This window comes from Bactrocera neohumeralis, chromosome 6, assembly GCF_024586455.1.
Source record: "Bactrocera neohumeralis isolate Rockhampton chromosome 6, APGP_CSIRO_Bneo_wtdbg2-racon-allhic-juicebox.fasta_v2, whole genome shotgun sequence".
In the NCBI taxonomy this organism is placed as follows: Eukaryota; Metazoa; Arthropoda; class Insecta; order Diptera; family Tephritidae; genus Bactrocera; species Bactrocera neohumeralis.
Genome location: NC_065923.1, coordinates 57,067,253 through 57,084,457, shown reverse-complemented (window position 1 = coordinate 57,084,457; position 17,205 = coordinate 57,067,253). Strand labels below are relative to the sequence as shown.

The 17,205-nt window shown below is 34.7% G+C and overlaps 1 protein-coding gene across 5 annotated transcripts in view; it reads left to right on the top strand.

Moving 5' to 3' along the window:
* LOC126762305 (cationic amino acid transporter 3) overlaps positions 1 to 11,803 on the top strand; it is a 40,288-nt gene extending 28,485 nt beyond the window's left edge. For 2 of the 5 annotated variants that reach the window (XM_050478992.1, XM_050478991.1), the window contains exons 2-6: positions 8,036 to 8,458; positions 8,514 to 8,774; positions 8,835 to 9,121; positions 9,391 to 9,628; positions 10,052 to 11,803. In XM_050478992.1, coding sequence (XP_050334949.1) covers positions 8,104 to 8,458; positions 8,514 to 8,774; positions 8,835 to 9,121; positions 9,391 to 9,628; positions 10,052 to 10,719 — 1,809 coding nt within the window. In that variant the 5' untranslated portion in view covers positions 8,036 to 8,103 and the 3' untranslated portion in view covers positions 10,720 to 11,803. Of the gene's footprint in view, positions 1 to 4,408; positions 4,568 to 8,032; positions 8,459 to 8,513; positions 8,775 to 8,834; positions 9,122 to 9,390; positions 9,629 to 10,051 lie in introns of those variants that run through there. The other 3 variants (XM_050478990.1, XM_050478989.1, XM_050478994.1) reach the window with 2 other exon arrangements.
* Positions 11,804 to 17,205: the final 5,402 nt, after the last annotated feature.

Genomic DNA, 17,205 nt, shown 5'->3' with positions numbered 1-17,205 from the left:
CTATTAAAATTTAGGTTTAAAGGTGATAACTACAGACATATGTTAGTGATTCATTCATATCAACAATTGTTTTCTAAATTGGCCAACTATGTCAAGTGATTTAATTCCTTTAGTCTACTTTTGGTTCTACGACATTTCAAGATTAACGTTCTTAAACTAGATACGATTGGTTAGTTTTGCAAGCCAACATTTTCTGGATTTCATTTTAAATGAAAGCACAATATTTCAGGGACATATTAGAGTCAGTGTAAACAATGTTGTAATGATATATAAACTTCAAAAGTAAGAGGGAATTATAATGAAATCGACATAATTCTCGCCCACTACATATGTATATGTTTTTCTTTCCAGATTATTTTCTCAAATACTATAAGAGTCACGACATTTAATTAAGTAATCGTTTACGTTTTTGTACCATGATTTATGGAGGGGAATTATAATATGATTCACTTTTCAAGTGTTATATATCTTTTGCTTTATTCTCTGAAAGAGAATAATACCAGTGTTTAAGTGATATAAAACTCACAAACAATACAATATTTCGACTTTTAGTCCAAGATTAAAGCAAAGTGCCTTCTCTAAGCTGATCTAAAATGCTGGTTTGAAAAAAAAAATCTTGTTCTTTGGTACTTTTTTTCAAATATTTTATATAGTTTTACTCACATATTATTTACTTTATTTAATTTTTTATGTCCTGCAATTTCTATACACACTTATTCGTGTAACTAAATTATAAAAACTTAGTAACAAAGCGAACGTACGCAAATATAGTAATATATAATTTCCGGCGCTTTCCCTCCATAAAAGCTATAGGCACGGGTTATTTATTGTGTGAATTTTCTTCCAATTCAAAGGTCAAAAATGCATATAAATAAATATCTTTTTAAAGAAAACCGGTTTCACTTCGGAAACTCCGTGCGCTTGAATACTTGAGTACTTTGCATGATTATTGTACAAAAACGTACTGGCCAATATACAAACGTAAAAATACTTGGCCAATATACAAACGATTGCAATTAAAATCATTTTATTTGTTATTATCTTACTTGTATTTGCACATTTATTATGCCCTTGTTATATATAATGCTATAAATCTATATATGTATGTACATACGAATAGTATGTATGCCAAGAGCACATATTTATCTATGTAAATATGGATAACTGTCAGTACGTGTGTTTGTGACCTTTTGCAACGAGTTTATCTTCAGAAACGGTAAAAGTTGTTTAAACACACCATACACATACATACAAATGTAAATAAATTATAAAATATTTACAGAGACATGAGTACAACACCTGTACATATGTGTTGATTTGTAATGCCTAAGTAGGCTTCTTAATAGAATTTACTTTGTTGTTCACATTCCGATAATATAAGACGCAAGAAGTGCTTCTATCTTTGAAAGCACCCGAGTGTGTCTAGGAAAAATTCTCGAACAATTGATTACCTTGTCGACTCCGTAAAACAATTAAACAATTACTTAGTAATCTATAAATTCATAGAATAACTTGTTGCTTAGCAGTTATAAACTCAGGCAGTTATAAATGGTCCAATGAATGAAAGTATGATAGTTATATAACTTTAGGCCACTGAAGAAATAATTCCATTTAAGTCTGATGAAGTTTTACATTTCTGACCCGATTCAATAGAACTCTATTTGCTACATAATGTATAAAAAGGTAGACTGAAACAAGGTTGGTTTAATACTCGGTTCCAAGAGTAGTTAGAAACGATTTTTAATGGATAATTAAATGAAAGGAACCTGAGTAAATCTCAGGGATCAACAAAGCATATGGTATGCAGGGTCAATCGTTAGAAATAAACATCATTGCAGCTATTAAACTTGCTGATAAGTGAAATGTAAGTCCAGGATCCAACTATAACATATTCCATAAAAATGTCGACCAAAAAGATTCCACATTATTTACACCCTTATCCTGAGGAAGTCCAATAATGGTACTACCAATGCCGGAGCTTTAGTTAGGCTCAAGAGGCCACCCTTGCTCAAAAAGACTGATTTTTTTTGCAATATCTTTTTATTTACTGAATCTGCTTTTTGTTTTAAAAGCCTAACAATAAGTTATAAAATCTTAAATCTATTTAAAAATTAGACAAGCTTAAGCAAGTGATTGAACTGTTTTGGTGATACGTTGCTCCTTAGGCATATCTCTTCTTTTAAGGCGTGTTTGATCGCAGGAATGTACTAAAGCATTAGCCATGTGTTTGGGTGATCTCGGAATTTAGATATATATTGAATTCTGCTGTCTTCTACTTCTTTCTTTACCATAGAAATACCAAGGACTTTATTGATATTTCATTACGCATGTACCATGGTGAACACGTGATTGTTCTAAGCATTTTTGATTGGAACCCTTGTATTATATCAATATTAGTTGCACAGGTCGTACCCCACAGTTGAATACCATGCATCCAAATCGGCTTATGACCGCATTATAGAAAAGCACTTTGTTGTCTAGGCTGAGTTTGAAGTTTTTATTTAAAAGCCAATTTAAATTTGCAGTTCTTATCTTCATGCGAGTTGTTTTACTAGATATATGTTTTCTCCACGTAAGCCTTCTATCTAGATGAATACCAAGATAAGTTACTTCATTCGCTTGGGGTACTAAAATATTGTTAATTTTTACTGCTGGACACATTTTTGGTCTTGGCGAAAACGTAACATGCTTACAGTTTTGTTCATTCACATTTATACGCCAGTTGGCTAACCATTCTTCGACAGACCTTAAGTGCTCGGCTAATATTCTGGATGTTATTATGTGGCATTTGTTACGGCTCACTAAAGCTATGTCATCCGCAAAAGTTGATGTTAATATATTATAAGCTGTTGGAAGATCTGCTGTATATATGATGTATAAAGTTGGGCCTAAAACACTGCCCTGTGGTACACCAGCCCTTATCTGTCGTTCATCAGATATGAAATCTCCCACTTTTACCATAAATTGTCTATTTTTTAAATAAGACTCCAATGTTTTATATAATTCTAAAGTTAGAATGTTTTTAATCTTATATAAAAGGCTTTCATGCCACACCTTATCAAACGTATGAGCCACGTGTAGAAATATAGCTGAACAGTACTCACTGTGCTCAAATTGTTTTCTTATTTCATAAGTAATTCTATTTATTTGCTCTATCGTGCTATGTTTTTCACGAAACCCGAATTGGTGCGTTGGTATTATATTATTTTCTTCTTGGAGGAAAGGAGTCATCTTTGATAGTAAAACTTTTTAAAATATTTTAGAAAGACAGGGTAGAAGACTGATTGGTCTGTATGAAGACGACTGTGTTATCTTTCCCAGTAAGCTGGACAGCTCAAAGTTGTTCTTTGGGCAATTAAGTTGAAATGCCTTTTCTAGGTGAAACAAACAATGAGCCTTTTCCTCTTCACTTTGAGACCAATTTCCAATCATGTCTCGTATAGGCATGTTGGAGTCAGTTGGTGTCTTCATGGACTTTTGGGCTTTCTAAAGGGAATTTTGCTTGCTTGAATTTGGACACAGCTTCTTTATATACATTTCAGTGTTGAATTCTTCCTCACTTTCAAGCGTTTTTTTTTAATTTACGTACAGCTGAGTTTAATTGAAGCTGAATGGAAGCGAAGTTGAGCGTGGCGGTCTTGCGAAAGTTTTGAAGCATATTATAAAAAAATAATTAAAATACATACTTAAAAAATAAATTTAAAAAAATATTTACACAGTTTTACGAAAAAATTAGTGAAAGAAAAAAATACAACTGAAAAAATTAGAAAATATTTTTCTATTGTACCGCTAGATTTTTTTGTTTATAAGCAACTTTGGGCGTTTAGGTCATACAAATATTAAAATGAGTAAAGCACGAAAAGGGCTGTGTAATGAAGACATACAGCAGATTTTGAAGATAGACTGGGACAAATCTTCTGACGAAGAGTGTAATGAAGACATACAGCAGATTTGGAAGATAGACTGGGAAAAATTTTCTGTCGAAGAGTGTGATGAAGACGATGAAGAGTTTTTGGAGAAGGATTTGAAAGAGCTTTTAGAAAATGGTGAAGAATTAGAAATCAATATATTAAAAAATACTGCCAACCAAGAAATTTCTAAAAAATCAGAAAATATGGATGACTTTATTATTGAAAAGTTGATGTTTCCCAATTGAAATGGAGAAAAAGATCAATCGACTTTCAAGATGTTACTTGGAAAGAGTCAGAAGAAAACATTAACATAGTAAATAAGCCGATTCAATATTTCTACACTTGTTTTGATGTTGCTTTAATCAAATTGATTGTGGAACAGACCAATATGTATTCCCTCCAAGGGTCCTTGGAGTTTTGTTTTACACAATAATTCAAATTAACAGGAATAACAGATTCGATTCCGAGAAATAAATTTGAGAAAATAAAGAAATTTATTCATTTTTCTGATAAGTCGAAACAACCATCTCAAACCGATAATAATTATGGCAAATTATACAAAATTCGTCCACTATTATCGTTGCTCAAAGAAAAATTCAACAATCTGTCTTAAGAGGAACACCAAAGCATTGATGAGCAGGTCATAGCATATAAAGGTAAGTTCAGAGGTATGCAAATGCAATAAATAAAAGCTTTCGGTTATCAGGTTAATTGCATATTTTACGAAGATCATCCTTCAAGCAGTACAACCCTACTAAGTTCCAACAATTGGGACTGATAATGTTCACGCGGGCAGGCTCGTCAGGAATTATTTATGACTTTGCGCTATACGTTGTACCAAAATTTAAAAATTACAAACTGTATTTTGATAACTGGTTCACTTAAGTAACCCTTGAAAAAGTTTGGCAGGGGATCCTATGAAATAAAATTTGAAGCTAATCTTGGCATTGCTGCAGTGCGCTGGCTGGTTATTGTCCACATTTGTGGGAGATAAACCAATCGCAAAATGTGTTGAAGTTCCGGGACCTGCTATTGTTTCAACATATAATAAACAGCTTATAAAGTGAAACATCGCTCTAATAAGTGGTACATGAAAATATTTCACTGGAGCCTAAGCACAGTAGTTAGCAATTCCTGGCTTTTGTATCGGAAACATCTCAAAATCGTTAATCCAAACATCAAGAATATGCCACTTATAAAATTCCAGATGGATATCGCAACTGAGCTCTTAAGCGCTACGCCGGTGTTTTCCAGTTCTACTCAAAAGAAGAGGGGACGCCTTAGTTCAATGCAAAATGTAGAAACCGACTCAACTCTGGATTCACTTTCTTTCTCAGAAGCGTCTAGATCGAAACGCCGTCATGTTGTTTAAGAACCCCCCAACTCATAGCGATATGATGAAAATGGTCATTGGATAGTTTGGGGAGAGAAAAGACGATCCCGTCTTTGTAAAACCGGAACACCTCTCTCAAAATGCATAAAATGTGGTGTTCGCAATTCGCACAAGAACTGTTTTTTATCTTATCACTCTTCAAATAAAAAACAAACATATATGTATATGATAAATAAAGAGAAATCTCTTGTATATATATTTTGTCCTTTGCATGTATTTACATATATCACTCAATTACTGCCCTAAACGCCCAAAGTTGCTTATAAGCAACTTTCAATGTCTTTTGATCGGATCACGCTAGAGAGCTAAAACTTTTCATGCCAGTTAGTTGAGCCATTTTAAGTCAGAAAATCAAGAAAAAGTGCGGTCCTGAAGGGTTAAGCTTTCTTCAATATCTCTTCCTGTATTTATTTTGTGCTCAATATTAATTAAATCACGTATTTTTTATATTTTAGCCAATTCTTTTTATAAGATGTTAGACCCACTTTTGGATCAACGAATATAGGTTGTTCACATATCTTTATTAGTACAGGAGAGTGATGAGGAGATAAATCAGTACATGTATCAACTGTTATGTGCGATTTATCTATCTATCTGGTATTTTGTTGCGATCACTAGGCCGCAGCGATTTTTTATAGTTATTGTTGTAGCTTGTAATTGAGCTGTGCCATAAGATTTTAATGCGTGGTGATTTAACCGTTTTCTAACCAACACTGCTGTTCCTCCATGTGCCTTTCCATCTGGGTGGTTTGTAACATAGAGTCTAAATCCCGGTATAAAGAAATTGTTTTTGTTCGTAAGATGAGTTTCTGACAAAAGCATAACATCTATATCATTTTCATCAAGAAATCTAATAATATCCAATTTATGTTGGTTAACACCGTTAGCATTCCAGAAACAAATGTTCAATACATATGATATTCAACATTTGGTTACGACGTGCTTGAATGCGCTGTGACAACTTCGATTTCAAACCTTTATGTACAGGGCAACCACTGTAGTTAGCAGAGTGATTTCTGCATTTTTTATTTAAATCCTTTTTTTAAAGAGTACTTTTTGAAGTAGGATGTAGATCACCACACACCACAGAGACACTGCGTAGAGTGCAATATGCTTTCGTGTGTCCATACTCTTTGCAGTTTGTACTGGACCATTTCTCTTATGTGGTTCCTCAACAGTGATTCTGCGATGGAGCAGATATTTTAAATTGTAAATCGGGTGTACTTAATTTTTCTTTGGTTGGTTAGAATTTGGCATCACTTCTATTTTGTACATTGGTTCTGGCACTTTGTTCCTGTTAAAAATATTTATTATAGATTTAATGCTAAAACCACCTTCTTCCAGTGCTTATTTAACATCTTTAGCGTCTACCGAAGACTCTATACTTTTTATGAAAACAACTAAGCCTTTTGAGCTCTTAAGTTGGTAAGAGTAGTAATTCTTGTTATTTTTTTACAAGTACTTTACAATATCCATGAAACTTTTTTCAGTGTATGTTTGAATTTTTGTTTCATCTATGTTATCTTTTTTCATGGGCACAACATGAAAATTGAGCTACGCTCACGCAAATAGAATGTGGTGATACCCTTTGTATCATCGTTAGGCTCGTTGCTCAGCAAGGCAAATCTGTTGCCATTTAGGATTTTTGGCTTTTTGGGTGCTGTTTGAAATTTTTTGGTATTGACCGCTGATTTAAGTGGACTCGATTTCCTTTGTACATTCACGTAGCGGTTAATACCAATCTGAACAGATGTTCCGTTTTTGCATGGTACATTCTCACCTTGCGTTTTGTTTTCCTTCGCTGTTCATCTCAAATGCATTGCGCAGAAGCTAAGTGTTCTAGTATGCACATCTAGTTACCCTGCCAATCAGATCTTTCTACTTCACTACTGAATAATGTTATTCACCAACATACTTCAATGAAATGGTCTACCTCATCAATTCAGAACTCAAGAAATATTTTTGGAATCAAAAAAGTGATTCTTTCTTGCGGTTCATCAGTTTTTCTGAAAACAAATGTCGAAGTGGATTTCGGAAAAGAGTTCCTTGTTGAACTGCCCTGAAGCTCTTTGTTAAGTAAATATTCTTTAGGCGAACGCGATATTGGTCAATTGAAACCATAAAATGGAAAAATTCGTTATATGGCGTCTAATTTGATGTTTGAAATGAATTTGCTGCACCGGAAGTTAGAAAATATCTTATAAACCATGCAGGTTATATATGTTAGTTAAAAAATATTGACATTTAAAAATAAAAAATAAAAGCGGATAACTGTAATAGCTATATAACTGTATATAATTGAAAATAATTGTTACCATGTTTGATAATCTCTGGCTATCATTCTTTTGTAGTAGACTAATTTGTACCGAACAGGAAAGTCAGTTTCATATAATGAATAAAACTAATCCTTTATGGCCTTCATTCGAAAGATACTACAATTAAATATAACATTTTAACACAACTGGGTATACGTCAATAGCATAGAGATTGTGTTCGCTGATGTTCTTAAAATAATTACACTTAATTATCTTTCCGATAAGGCTTGGATTTGTTGATAACACGTTGCCATTGACAGAAGTGGCCTAAATTAGTTACGCTAATCAGCTAGTACCCAATTCCCAGGCTAAATGATTAGACATACATATAAGTTTTCATTATAAAGTATTCTGTAAACCACACGCGATATATATAGTATGTGTATCTAATGGAAAGCTTTTTTCATTTTTAGCAGCAACACTACCGAATAGAAAATACCAAAAACATTGAGATCAAAGAGGAAAACCGCATTTGATTGCAAAAATGTCGAAATTCTGGGCCGCCTTAACCCGACGAAAAACGGATGATGTCGTAGAAAACGAATCACAATTGGCACGTGTACTCAATCTCCTCGATCTGACTGCACTCGGTGTAGGCAGTACGCTCGGTCTGGGCGTATACGTTCTCGCCGGTTCAGTCGCCTACAACATTGCCGGTCCAGCTGTGACCATATCATTTCTCATCGCTGCGCTTGCTTCCGCTTTTGCCGGCATTTGTTATGCTGAATTTGCAGCACGTGTGCCAAAAGCGGGCTCTGCATACGTTTACAGCTATGTAACAATTGGCGAGTTCGTAGCGTTCACTATTGGTTGGAATCTGATATTGGAATATGTGATCGGTATGAGTACATGCTTATATTTGTGCATTTATAGCATAATTTCCTTCTCGAACAGGTACCGCCAGTGTAGCTCGCGGTCTAAGCGGCTACTTTGACGCGCTTATCGATAATAGTATGTCGAAGGCGTTGACGGAGGCTATACCTATGCATGTGGACTTCTTAGCAAAGTATCCAGACTTCTTGGCTATGGGTGTAATTTTGCTGCTGGCGGCATTACTTGCCTTTGGTGTGAAAGAGTCCAGTTTCTTGAATAATATTTTCACGGCTGTAAATCTGATCACCATTGCTATAGTGTTAGTTGCTGGTGCTATAAATGGTATGTACACTGTAAATAGTTGAAAACCATCTTTTACAACCTTTTTCGTCTTATTTACAGCTAATCCCGCTAACTGGAGTATATCAAAAGATGATGTACCCGAGACTGATGATAATAAATTCGGCAGTGGCGGTTTTATGCCATTCGGTATCGCCGGTGTTATGACTGGTGCCGCGAAATGTTTTTATGGTTTTGTAGGCTTTGATTGCATAGCCACAACTGGAGAAGAGGCAATAAATCCAAAGCGCAATATTCCACTTGCCATCGTCATTTCGTTGATCATCATATTCTTGTCTTACTTCGGCATTTCGACGGTACTTACTATGATGGTGCCTTACTTCGAACTGGTGAGTTTGAAATAGAAACTTTCAGTGTGCTCTTTGAGAACACCGATAACAAGAGAGCACAAATGTATGTATATAACCTTGCCATTCGAATATGTTTTAATAACCGTGTCTCAAAGTATTTTTGGACAGTTCTCTGAAAGCCTGAAGGGCGTTGAAACTTATTTTCAAAGCTTACAAAATAATCTTTTTACAAATTATAGTTTTTGTCAATTATATTCTTCTGATGTTAATCTCTTCACAAGTCACTATCATTTTTCATTTTCTTTTAGGATAAAGATGCACCATTCCCGAAGGCTTTTGACGACATTGGTTGGTCCGCTATTAAGTGGATCGTTACAATTGGCGCAGTCTTTGCCTTGACCACAAGTTTGTTGGGTGCTATGTTTCCCTTGCCGCGTGTACTTTATGCTATGGGCAACGACGGAATTCTCTTCAAATCGTTTTCAAAAGTACATAACTACACCCAAACGCCCTTGTTGGCAACAATTATCTCGGGAATTTTCGCGGGTAAGCATCAACAAAAAGTTTAGAAACACTGGAATAAAATTAGAGTAAGAATAATATTAATTTATCTAAAAGTTACGACCTAGTTCCAGTATCGTTATGATTTCCTTTATTTGAGACTAAAAGGCAAATTTAAAATTGAATTGGAACTTGATTTTATGTCTCAAGGTGAAAGTTTTATTAATGTGTTTATTGAATAGGGTTATTCCACATAAACTATTCTAATCAAATTTACATTTGAGTCCATATTGGAAAACTTGGACCAAGCTTGCCTTTTAAGGATCAAACTTCAAAATATTGATTATAATAACTTCAAAGAGGGCTTAAGTTTGTAGACGAAGCTCAAACATTTATTTTGACCTTGATATATGTATTAGAAATGTATTGAAATTTCTAATAACAGTTCTTTTATGACGCTTTTTCTAGGTGTTATGGCGCTTATTTTCGATTTGGATCAGCTGATCGACATGATGTCCATCGGTACACTATTGGCCTACACAATTGTAGCGATATGTGTGCTCGTACTGCGCTATCAGGATGAAGATATGGATACGAAGACAATCTCCGTTAGTTGTCCCAAAGTTATACGTCAATTCTTCAATGGCAATTCGTATCGTGAACCAAATTTATTTACATCACGTATTACAAAAATAGCCGTCGTAGTATTTGCGCTGGTGTGCATCGTCTGGGATATAGTTGAGGCGATTTGTGGCTTGACTTCGACAGCCGGTGCAGTGGCGCTAGGCGTTATTGGCGTTCTGTTAATATTTATTGTGGTTATAATCGGCATGCAACCGGTCTCGACAATCGAGTTAACTTTCAAAGTGCCACTAGTGCCGTTCATACCCTGTTTAAGTGTTTTCGTGAATGTTTATTTGATGTTCCAATTGGACTTGAATACTTGGATACGTTTCCTTGTATGGGTTGCCATTGGCTATGTGATTTACTTCAGCTATGGTCTGCGTAATTCTACACAGGTGACGCGGAATCGTAACCATGCCGAAGCAGCGATAAGAATGCAACATACGAATCAGGCATTTGAACCGGACTGGAAGGTGGAGAACGGTGTTAATGGGGTTGTGGAAAAGCAGTAGTAGCACTTTATTTAAAGTAAATGAAAACTGAAATGTTGCCATAAACATTAAGCATGTCTTTTAGGGATTTATGATGTCTTGGCAACCCTTTTTATTACACGAAATTACAAATATCTAGCGTTGTCGAACTTAAATGTAGATTTAAGCGTGGCGTATATACCTCCTGCTGTTCGGAAATGTCTATACTGCAAAATGTCTATATTGTTTCAGGTTGTTTAAGAAATTAGAATTGTCCACATATAAATATTCCTTAGAGTAGTAGAATGACAATAACTTTTTAATCTAAAAATATTTTTTTTTTTAATTTTTTACTATTTTGTTAACTATTTTACAAGTAATTTATTCTATTTTATTTTATTTGTATATTCATTTTCGGGATTTCTTGCCTTTCTTCTAAATTTTACAATATTATTACTACTTGAGAAAAAATCATAATATTTTTTTAAATATTGAACTTACATAAGTGCGAGAGAGATGAATAGATTGCGCATGAAAACTAAACGTTTGCCATTGTTGTCTAGTATTTGAGCTGCAGTTTTTCCACAAAAACTGTGCAAGTGTTTTAACAATTTAAAATTAAAATTTGCATAGTAAATTGTATACAAGTAAGCCAATTTTTTAAATTGGTAACGCTCAAATATCCCTTTTGATTAACGCCTGCCACAGGCAATTACGTTGTTTTTATGCGCCCTTTGCATTGTACTACCATTACTTTCTTTTTGTTTACCTTTTTGTTGTTAACTAACAATGTTTTTAAACAATTTTGATAGAATTTATAGTTCTTCCGACAATTTGTGATATTGTAAAAATACAGTATGTATATACCTAGGTAATTGAGATTTTGGTTTTTAATTACCTGTCACAAAAACAAAAAAAACAGTTTTGTAAATGAGTTAAGTCTATTTAATGATAAATGCATGTGTATTATTAGAAAAAAAAACAAGAAGATTTATAAAATTCGAAAAAATAGCTAAACAGTTTTAAATATGTATAAATTGTAATTTATTTTTCAGTAATTTTATTAGTTATGAATGTAAACAAATGTCTGTATATAATGTAAAATAAATCACCAATTTTTAAAATAGTCGAATCGTGATCTTGACGTTCCATCAGTCCAATAACTTATGATTTATCAATAACTATGGCAAGAACCATTCTCCGGGTTGTCGATTGGTTTTAAGTATGTAAAATGTATATTCATTAAACAAGTTTATATCCACTATTTTTTTAATGACTCAGTGAAGGAGTTACTTTTGAACAATTTACATTCAAAAAATTCTAAGCTACCTCAACCTGTGTGTGTGTAAGATCACTAATACATATATATAAAAATATAGACTTTTTATAAGAATTTTTCGACTGAATTCGGACTTCATTTTGTCTCATCATTCTGATAATTTGTATATGGTATTCACATACATATATAACTCCATATAACAGGAGATCCTTTAGAGGTACTTTTTTCAGTAGCTTTTCTTCGACAGATCACGCTGTCATGTTATTTTTGTTCAGTATTAGTTGGCATTTGATCATGGAAAGACTTACTTCTAAACAACTTTTACAAATTGCTTAACTTTATTACGAAAATTCACGTTTTGTAAAGAATGTGCTTCGCTCAACTTATGGTCAACATAATCGGCCTACTGAGCGTACTATTCGCGACACCATCACCCACCTTGAGACCCAGCATTCATTATTGTATAATATTCGACAGAATAAACCACGTCCCGCACGAAGTGAAGAAAATAAAGCAGCCGGAGCTGAGAATGTACATGATGACGTATGCAACGACTTGACGCATTTTACGTCGAGACCTTAAATTGAAAACGTACAAAGAACTGAAGTCGATCGACCTTCCCTAGCGACATCGCTTCGCTCTATGGGCTCTTGAAAAGTTCCAAGAAGATTCGACATTTCGAATCAGATTTTGTTCAGCGATGAGGTCCATTTCTGCCTCAATGGGAATGAGCTTTCATTTCACCCAGTACGGTATGGTTTGTGGGCCGGATGATTCCACCGTCCATATTTCTTGAAAAATTATGCCGGCGATAACAGGTGTTTGGAAGTGAACCGCGTACCATAAACAGGTGGTGATTCCTGCATAACACTGATAACATAAAAAGGTTTGTCAGCCAGGTTTCGGACGTGACCGCATTCAACTACAATCAGAAACTCTTGTGCAATTGCGTTCTGAACATTGTGAAAGGTTAAACTTCGATTCAAATGTGGTTCTGGCATTATCAAAAATTTACTTGTTTGGAAAAGTCCTTCCATGATGCTGATCGCTTCTATTACGAAAACGAATGGGAATGTTTCATATGAAGCATAATCCATTTTACGTGCTACTTATCGTAAATAACATAGTTCGATATATAGTTATGAAATGACAGGTAATTAGAGTTTAAGAAACATTTCTTATCCCATCAACGGCATTTGCACTATCATATCTTTTTGACTTCCACGTCAATTCAACTTTTCACTTATTAGTACGGGATAAACGTATATATAGCAATATAATAATATTTGTTTAAGGGTTTAGCTGAGCCAGACGTGTCTATGTTTTTATAATATGTGAATTTTCCCGCTTATTTGGTTTAAACTCTAACATCAAACGAACTAAGCGAAGGGCTAATTGTGAGCCCAAGAGTAACTAACTGTTTTTTATATAAAAGCCATACCGACACATATCAAAAGGGCTGACGTTTGCTGTAGACAGGACCTTACAGCTTTATTACATTATCAAAATAAGAATTGTGCAGGACAAAAAGTGTTGATTTAAGTGAAATAAGAACTGAAGTGTGCAGAAAAAGTCCTCTTTTCTAGGAGAGGGGCGGTAATGTCAAATAACTCATACGACATTACATTATTTTTTCAACGGATTGAGTATGAGCTGACTATGCGACGGTGCGGCACTGACGCTAGACTTTAGCATGCGCATGTGTCAAAATTCCCATAGAGTTATTTCCATTTAAAAGACGACAATGATGAAATTATTCAAAGTAAGTAAGGACGGTTGACTTCGAACCGAATCACATCTTCTTATTATGGAACTAGGAGTAGGCCAGGTATCATCAGATTTCATCCGTTTCACACTGTCGGTAGGAGTTTTTATAATATTTTCTCCAGGAGTATTTTGTTTCTGTAGCTTTAGTTGTTTAGGAGCTATGTACATTAAACCTAATAGAGGGCGGGGCTACCCCCACTTTAAAAAAATGTATAGCCCACAGGTGGCCTTGCTATTATGATCCCCTGTAGCAGTTGCATATCTTAATAAACAAAATTTATAAGTTTTCGTTAACTGCCGTTATCTACAAGCTCGTCTTTAATTTTTTGTCAAGGAACACGTGTACCAAGTTGCATTACGATATTTCAATTTTTACTCAAGTTACAACTGGTCTCATCAATAAGGTTCAAAACTACAAACTCCCATAATCTGTACTCTCAACCAAGTTTTATTAGCAAAGCGCCGTAGGGATGTGTAGTGTTGACGTTTCTTGGACTAATGTTGAACTAGCTTGGTATATACACATTTGGTAATAAACAAACATAGTTATAGTAGGTCAATAGGACTAGAAACCATCCATATGGGTATTCATAAATAAAAAGCGAAGGCAGGCACTGGCTGCAAACCAGGGATAAAGGGATGCCCAACATATTCCAGTGTGAGAGCGCCTCAAAATAAGCGTTTTTTATAACATTTTCGATTATGGCCAGATCGAACAAAAGAAGAATTTTTGGGCATTTAAATTAAAACACCCAACATTTATTACGATTGCAAATTGTTATATATTGGACTTTTAATATATGGCGAAACTACTTAAGTCCTTTTTTAAGATTTTATGGTATATTAAAACAACTAAATTTTGATCTTTCAATACTTAATAAGGTGAATTAAGCCTGTTAGTCCTCAATTAATAAATGTTTTTAATCATTGAAAATTGATTCTACTATGCATTAAATTGCAAAACGTTTCATGAAATATAATTAAATTTCGCATTTTCTTTGATTATAATTGTTTTAAATTTTTATTAGCGATCTTGAACGGCGGTAACAAATTCCTCCGTTCACATGTACTTTTGGCATAATTTCAATCTGGCCATTCTAGTCATTTCAATCGAAAAAAAATTGTCAAGACCTACCCAATCCAGTCAACCGTCAAAGTTCGTTAGGTGAGCGGTTCTCACATTTCCAGAGACAGGAGAGTTAGGGATCTCTTTATCTCTGCTGCAAACTAACGGTAAAGAAAAATATTATTGTGAGGCTAAAACTTTCAAGGAAACAAACTAAACAATTAAAGTAACTAAACAAATTCTTAGGGACAAATTAGGATATTTGGTACATAACTGGGTAGATTAAAGACTCAGCAGACATTTGTACTATGTCTGCATAATGGAGGAAGGCGGAAACTCCGGAATACCTTTTTTGGATTACGTAGAACTCAAAAGTAAAATCCATAAAATTCTCAGATTACCAAATCCGAGGAAGTGCCGCCTTAGCTCAATCACATTATAAGCAATACCTAAAAATTGAGCGAAAATAAGTATTGGTTGAATATAATAAAAACAAGAAAAAACGTTAACTTCGGCTGCACCGAAGCAATTATACCCTTCACAGGTGCATTTCTTTTAGTAACTATGTGTTCAGTTTGTATGGAAGCTATATGCTATAGTAATCCGGTCTGAACAATTATTTCGGCGATTACATTGTTTCCTTAGAAAATAATCTATACCGAATTTGGTGAAGATACATAGTCAAATGTGAAAGTTTTCCATACAAGAACTTGATTCCGATCGTTCAGTTTATATGGCAGCTATATGTTATAGTGGTCCAATATCGGCCGTTCCGACAAATGAGCGGCTTCTTGAAAAGAAAATGACGTTTGCAAAATTTCAAAAGGATATCTTAAAACTGAGGGACTAGTTCGTATATATACAGACGGACGGACGGACAGACAGACAGACGGACATGGTTAAATCGACTCAGCTCAACATACTGATCATTTATATATATACTTTATAGGGTCTCCGACGCTTCTTTCTGGGTGTTACAAACATCGTGACAAATTTAATATACCCTGTTCAGGGTATAAAAACAAAAATAAATTTGTTGAGCGACAAATCCCACATTGACAAAAAACAACTAAATTAATTTTTTACTGTGTATATCTATAATTTGTCGTGCCCATTTGTATGCTTTAGTATTTCTAACAGTTCCTAAATGGTAGACAACAGCCTCACGATATCGTATGGCGCCTAAAATCATGCTAAAACGTGGCAGTCCGGGTATGTGGTATGGTTTGATTTTGTGGTTTGACGTTTGACTCTTTTAATTAAATGCAATGTTGTATATGTATCCAGTATTTTGTTGTTGTTGGTCTCATTAAAACAATTATATTCAATTTGAACCTAAACATGAGTTAAAGCCTAGGCATTTAATGTAATATTAGTAAACATAAATGCTTTTCGAAGCGAGTATTACTGCTATTTGACTGTCTGCCAGACATATGGTGGAATTATAATACCAGGCAGCCAGTCGGCACTTTGTTTATAATGGTATATTTATTTTTCGCGTTATGTTGTTATTTTAAACCTTTGCGGGCTTTCATTTTAAAATTGTGGTCGCTCCTCCGTCACTATTTTCTGTTAGTTTTATTGTGGTTTTGTTTAGCTTTGGTAAATATGCAAAAATAAGCAATGACTGCAAGCAAAGTAACGGTGTTCGAATTTTTGACGTTTCGGATGATTTCAACTTTTCTCATCATCTTGATCATTTATATATATTGTATATAACCCTATATCTATCTCGCTTAGTTTACATACAACCGTTAGGTGAATAAAACTATTATACTCTGTAGCAACAGGTTGCAAGAGTATACAAATATTCGTAAAAGAAAAGTTTCCTTATACTACTTCTCCTTCTTTACTGACGTAGTCAGCCGAGTTAACAAGAGCACTCCAGTCGGTTCTCCTTTTCGCAATGTGGCGCCAATTGGAGATTCCAAGCAAAGCCAGGTACTTCTCCACCTAGTCTTTTCAACGGAGTGGAGCCCTTCCTCTTCCTCTAATTCCCCCGGCGAGTACTGCGTCGTACACTTTCAAAGCTGGAGTATAAAGTCGCAAATGCGATCACTGTTCGTTTGATGACAGAAATAATTTATTATTGTCCTTGTTCACAACCAGACCCATACGCTTCGCTTCCTTATCTAATCTGGAAAAAGCAGAGACGGTTGTTGTGGCCGCACGCCAGTAGCTGTAGACTCTTATGGAAGATTTGATCCTCTCTTTCCAACTATACGGAACTTTTGCTGTTGCTCAACGTCAGCTTATACAGTCGTATTAGCTTTGTACTAGCACAATTTTTACATCGTCGCGGGGTAGTCGTCATAAGCGCGCTCCATCAACTAATAAAAGGCATCTTTGACCACATCGACCTTCTCTTTCGTTGGGGGTGGGCGCAAATTACTGTTATGTTGAAAAATTTTGCTCT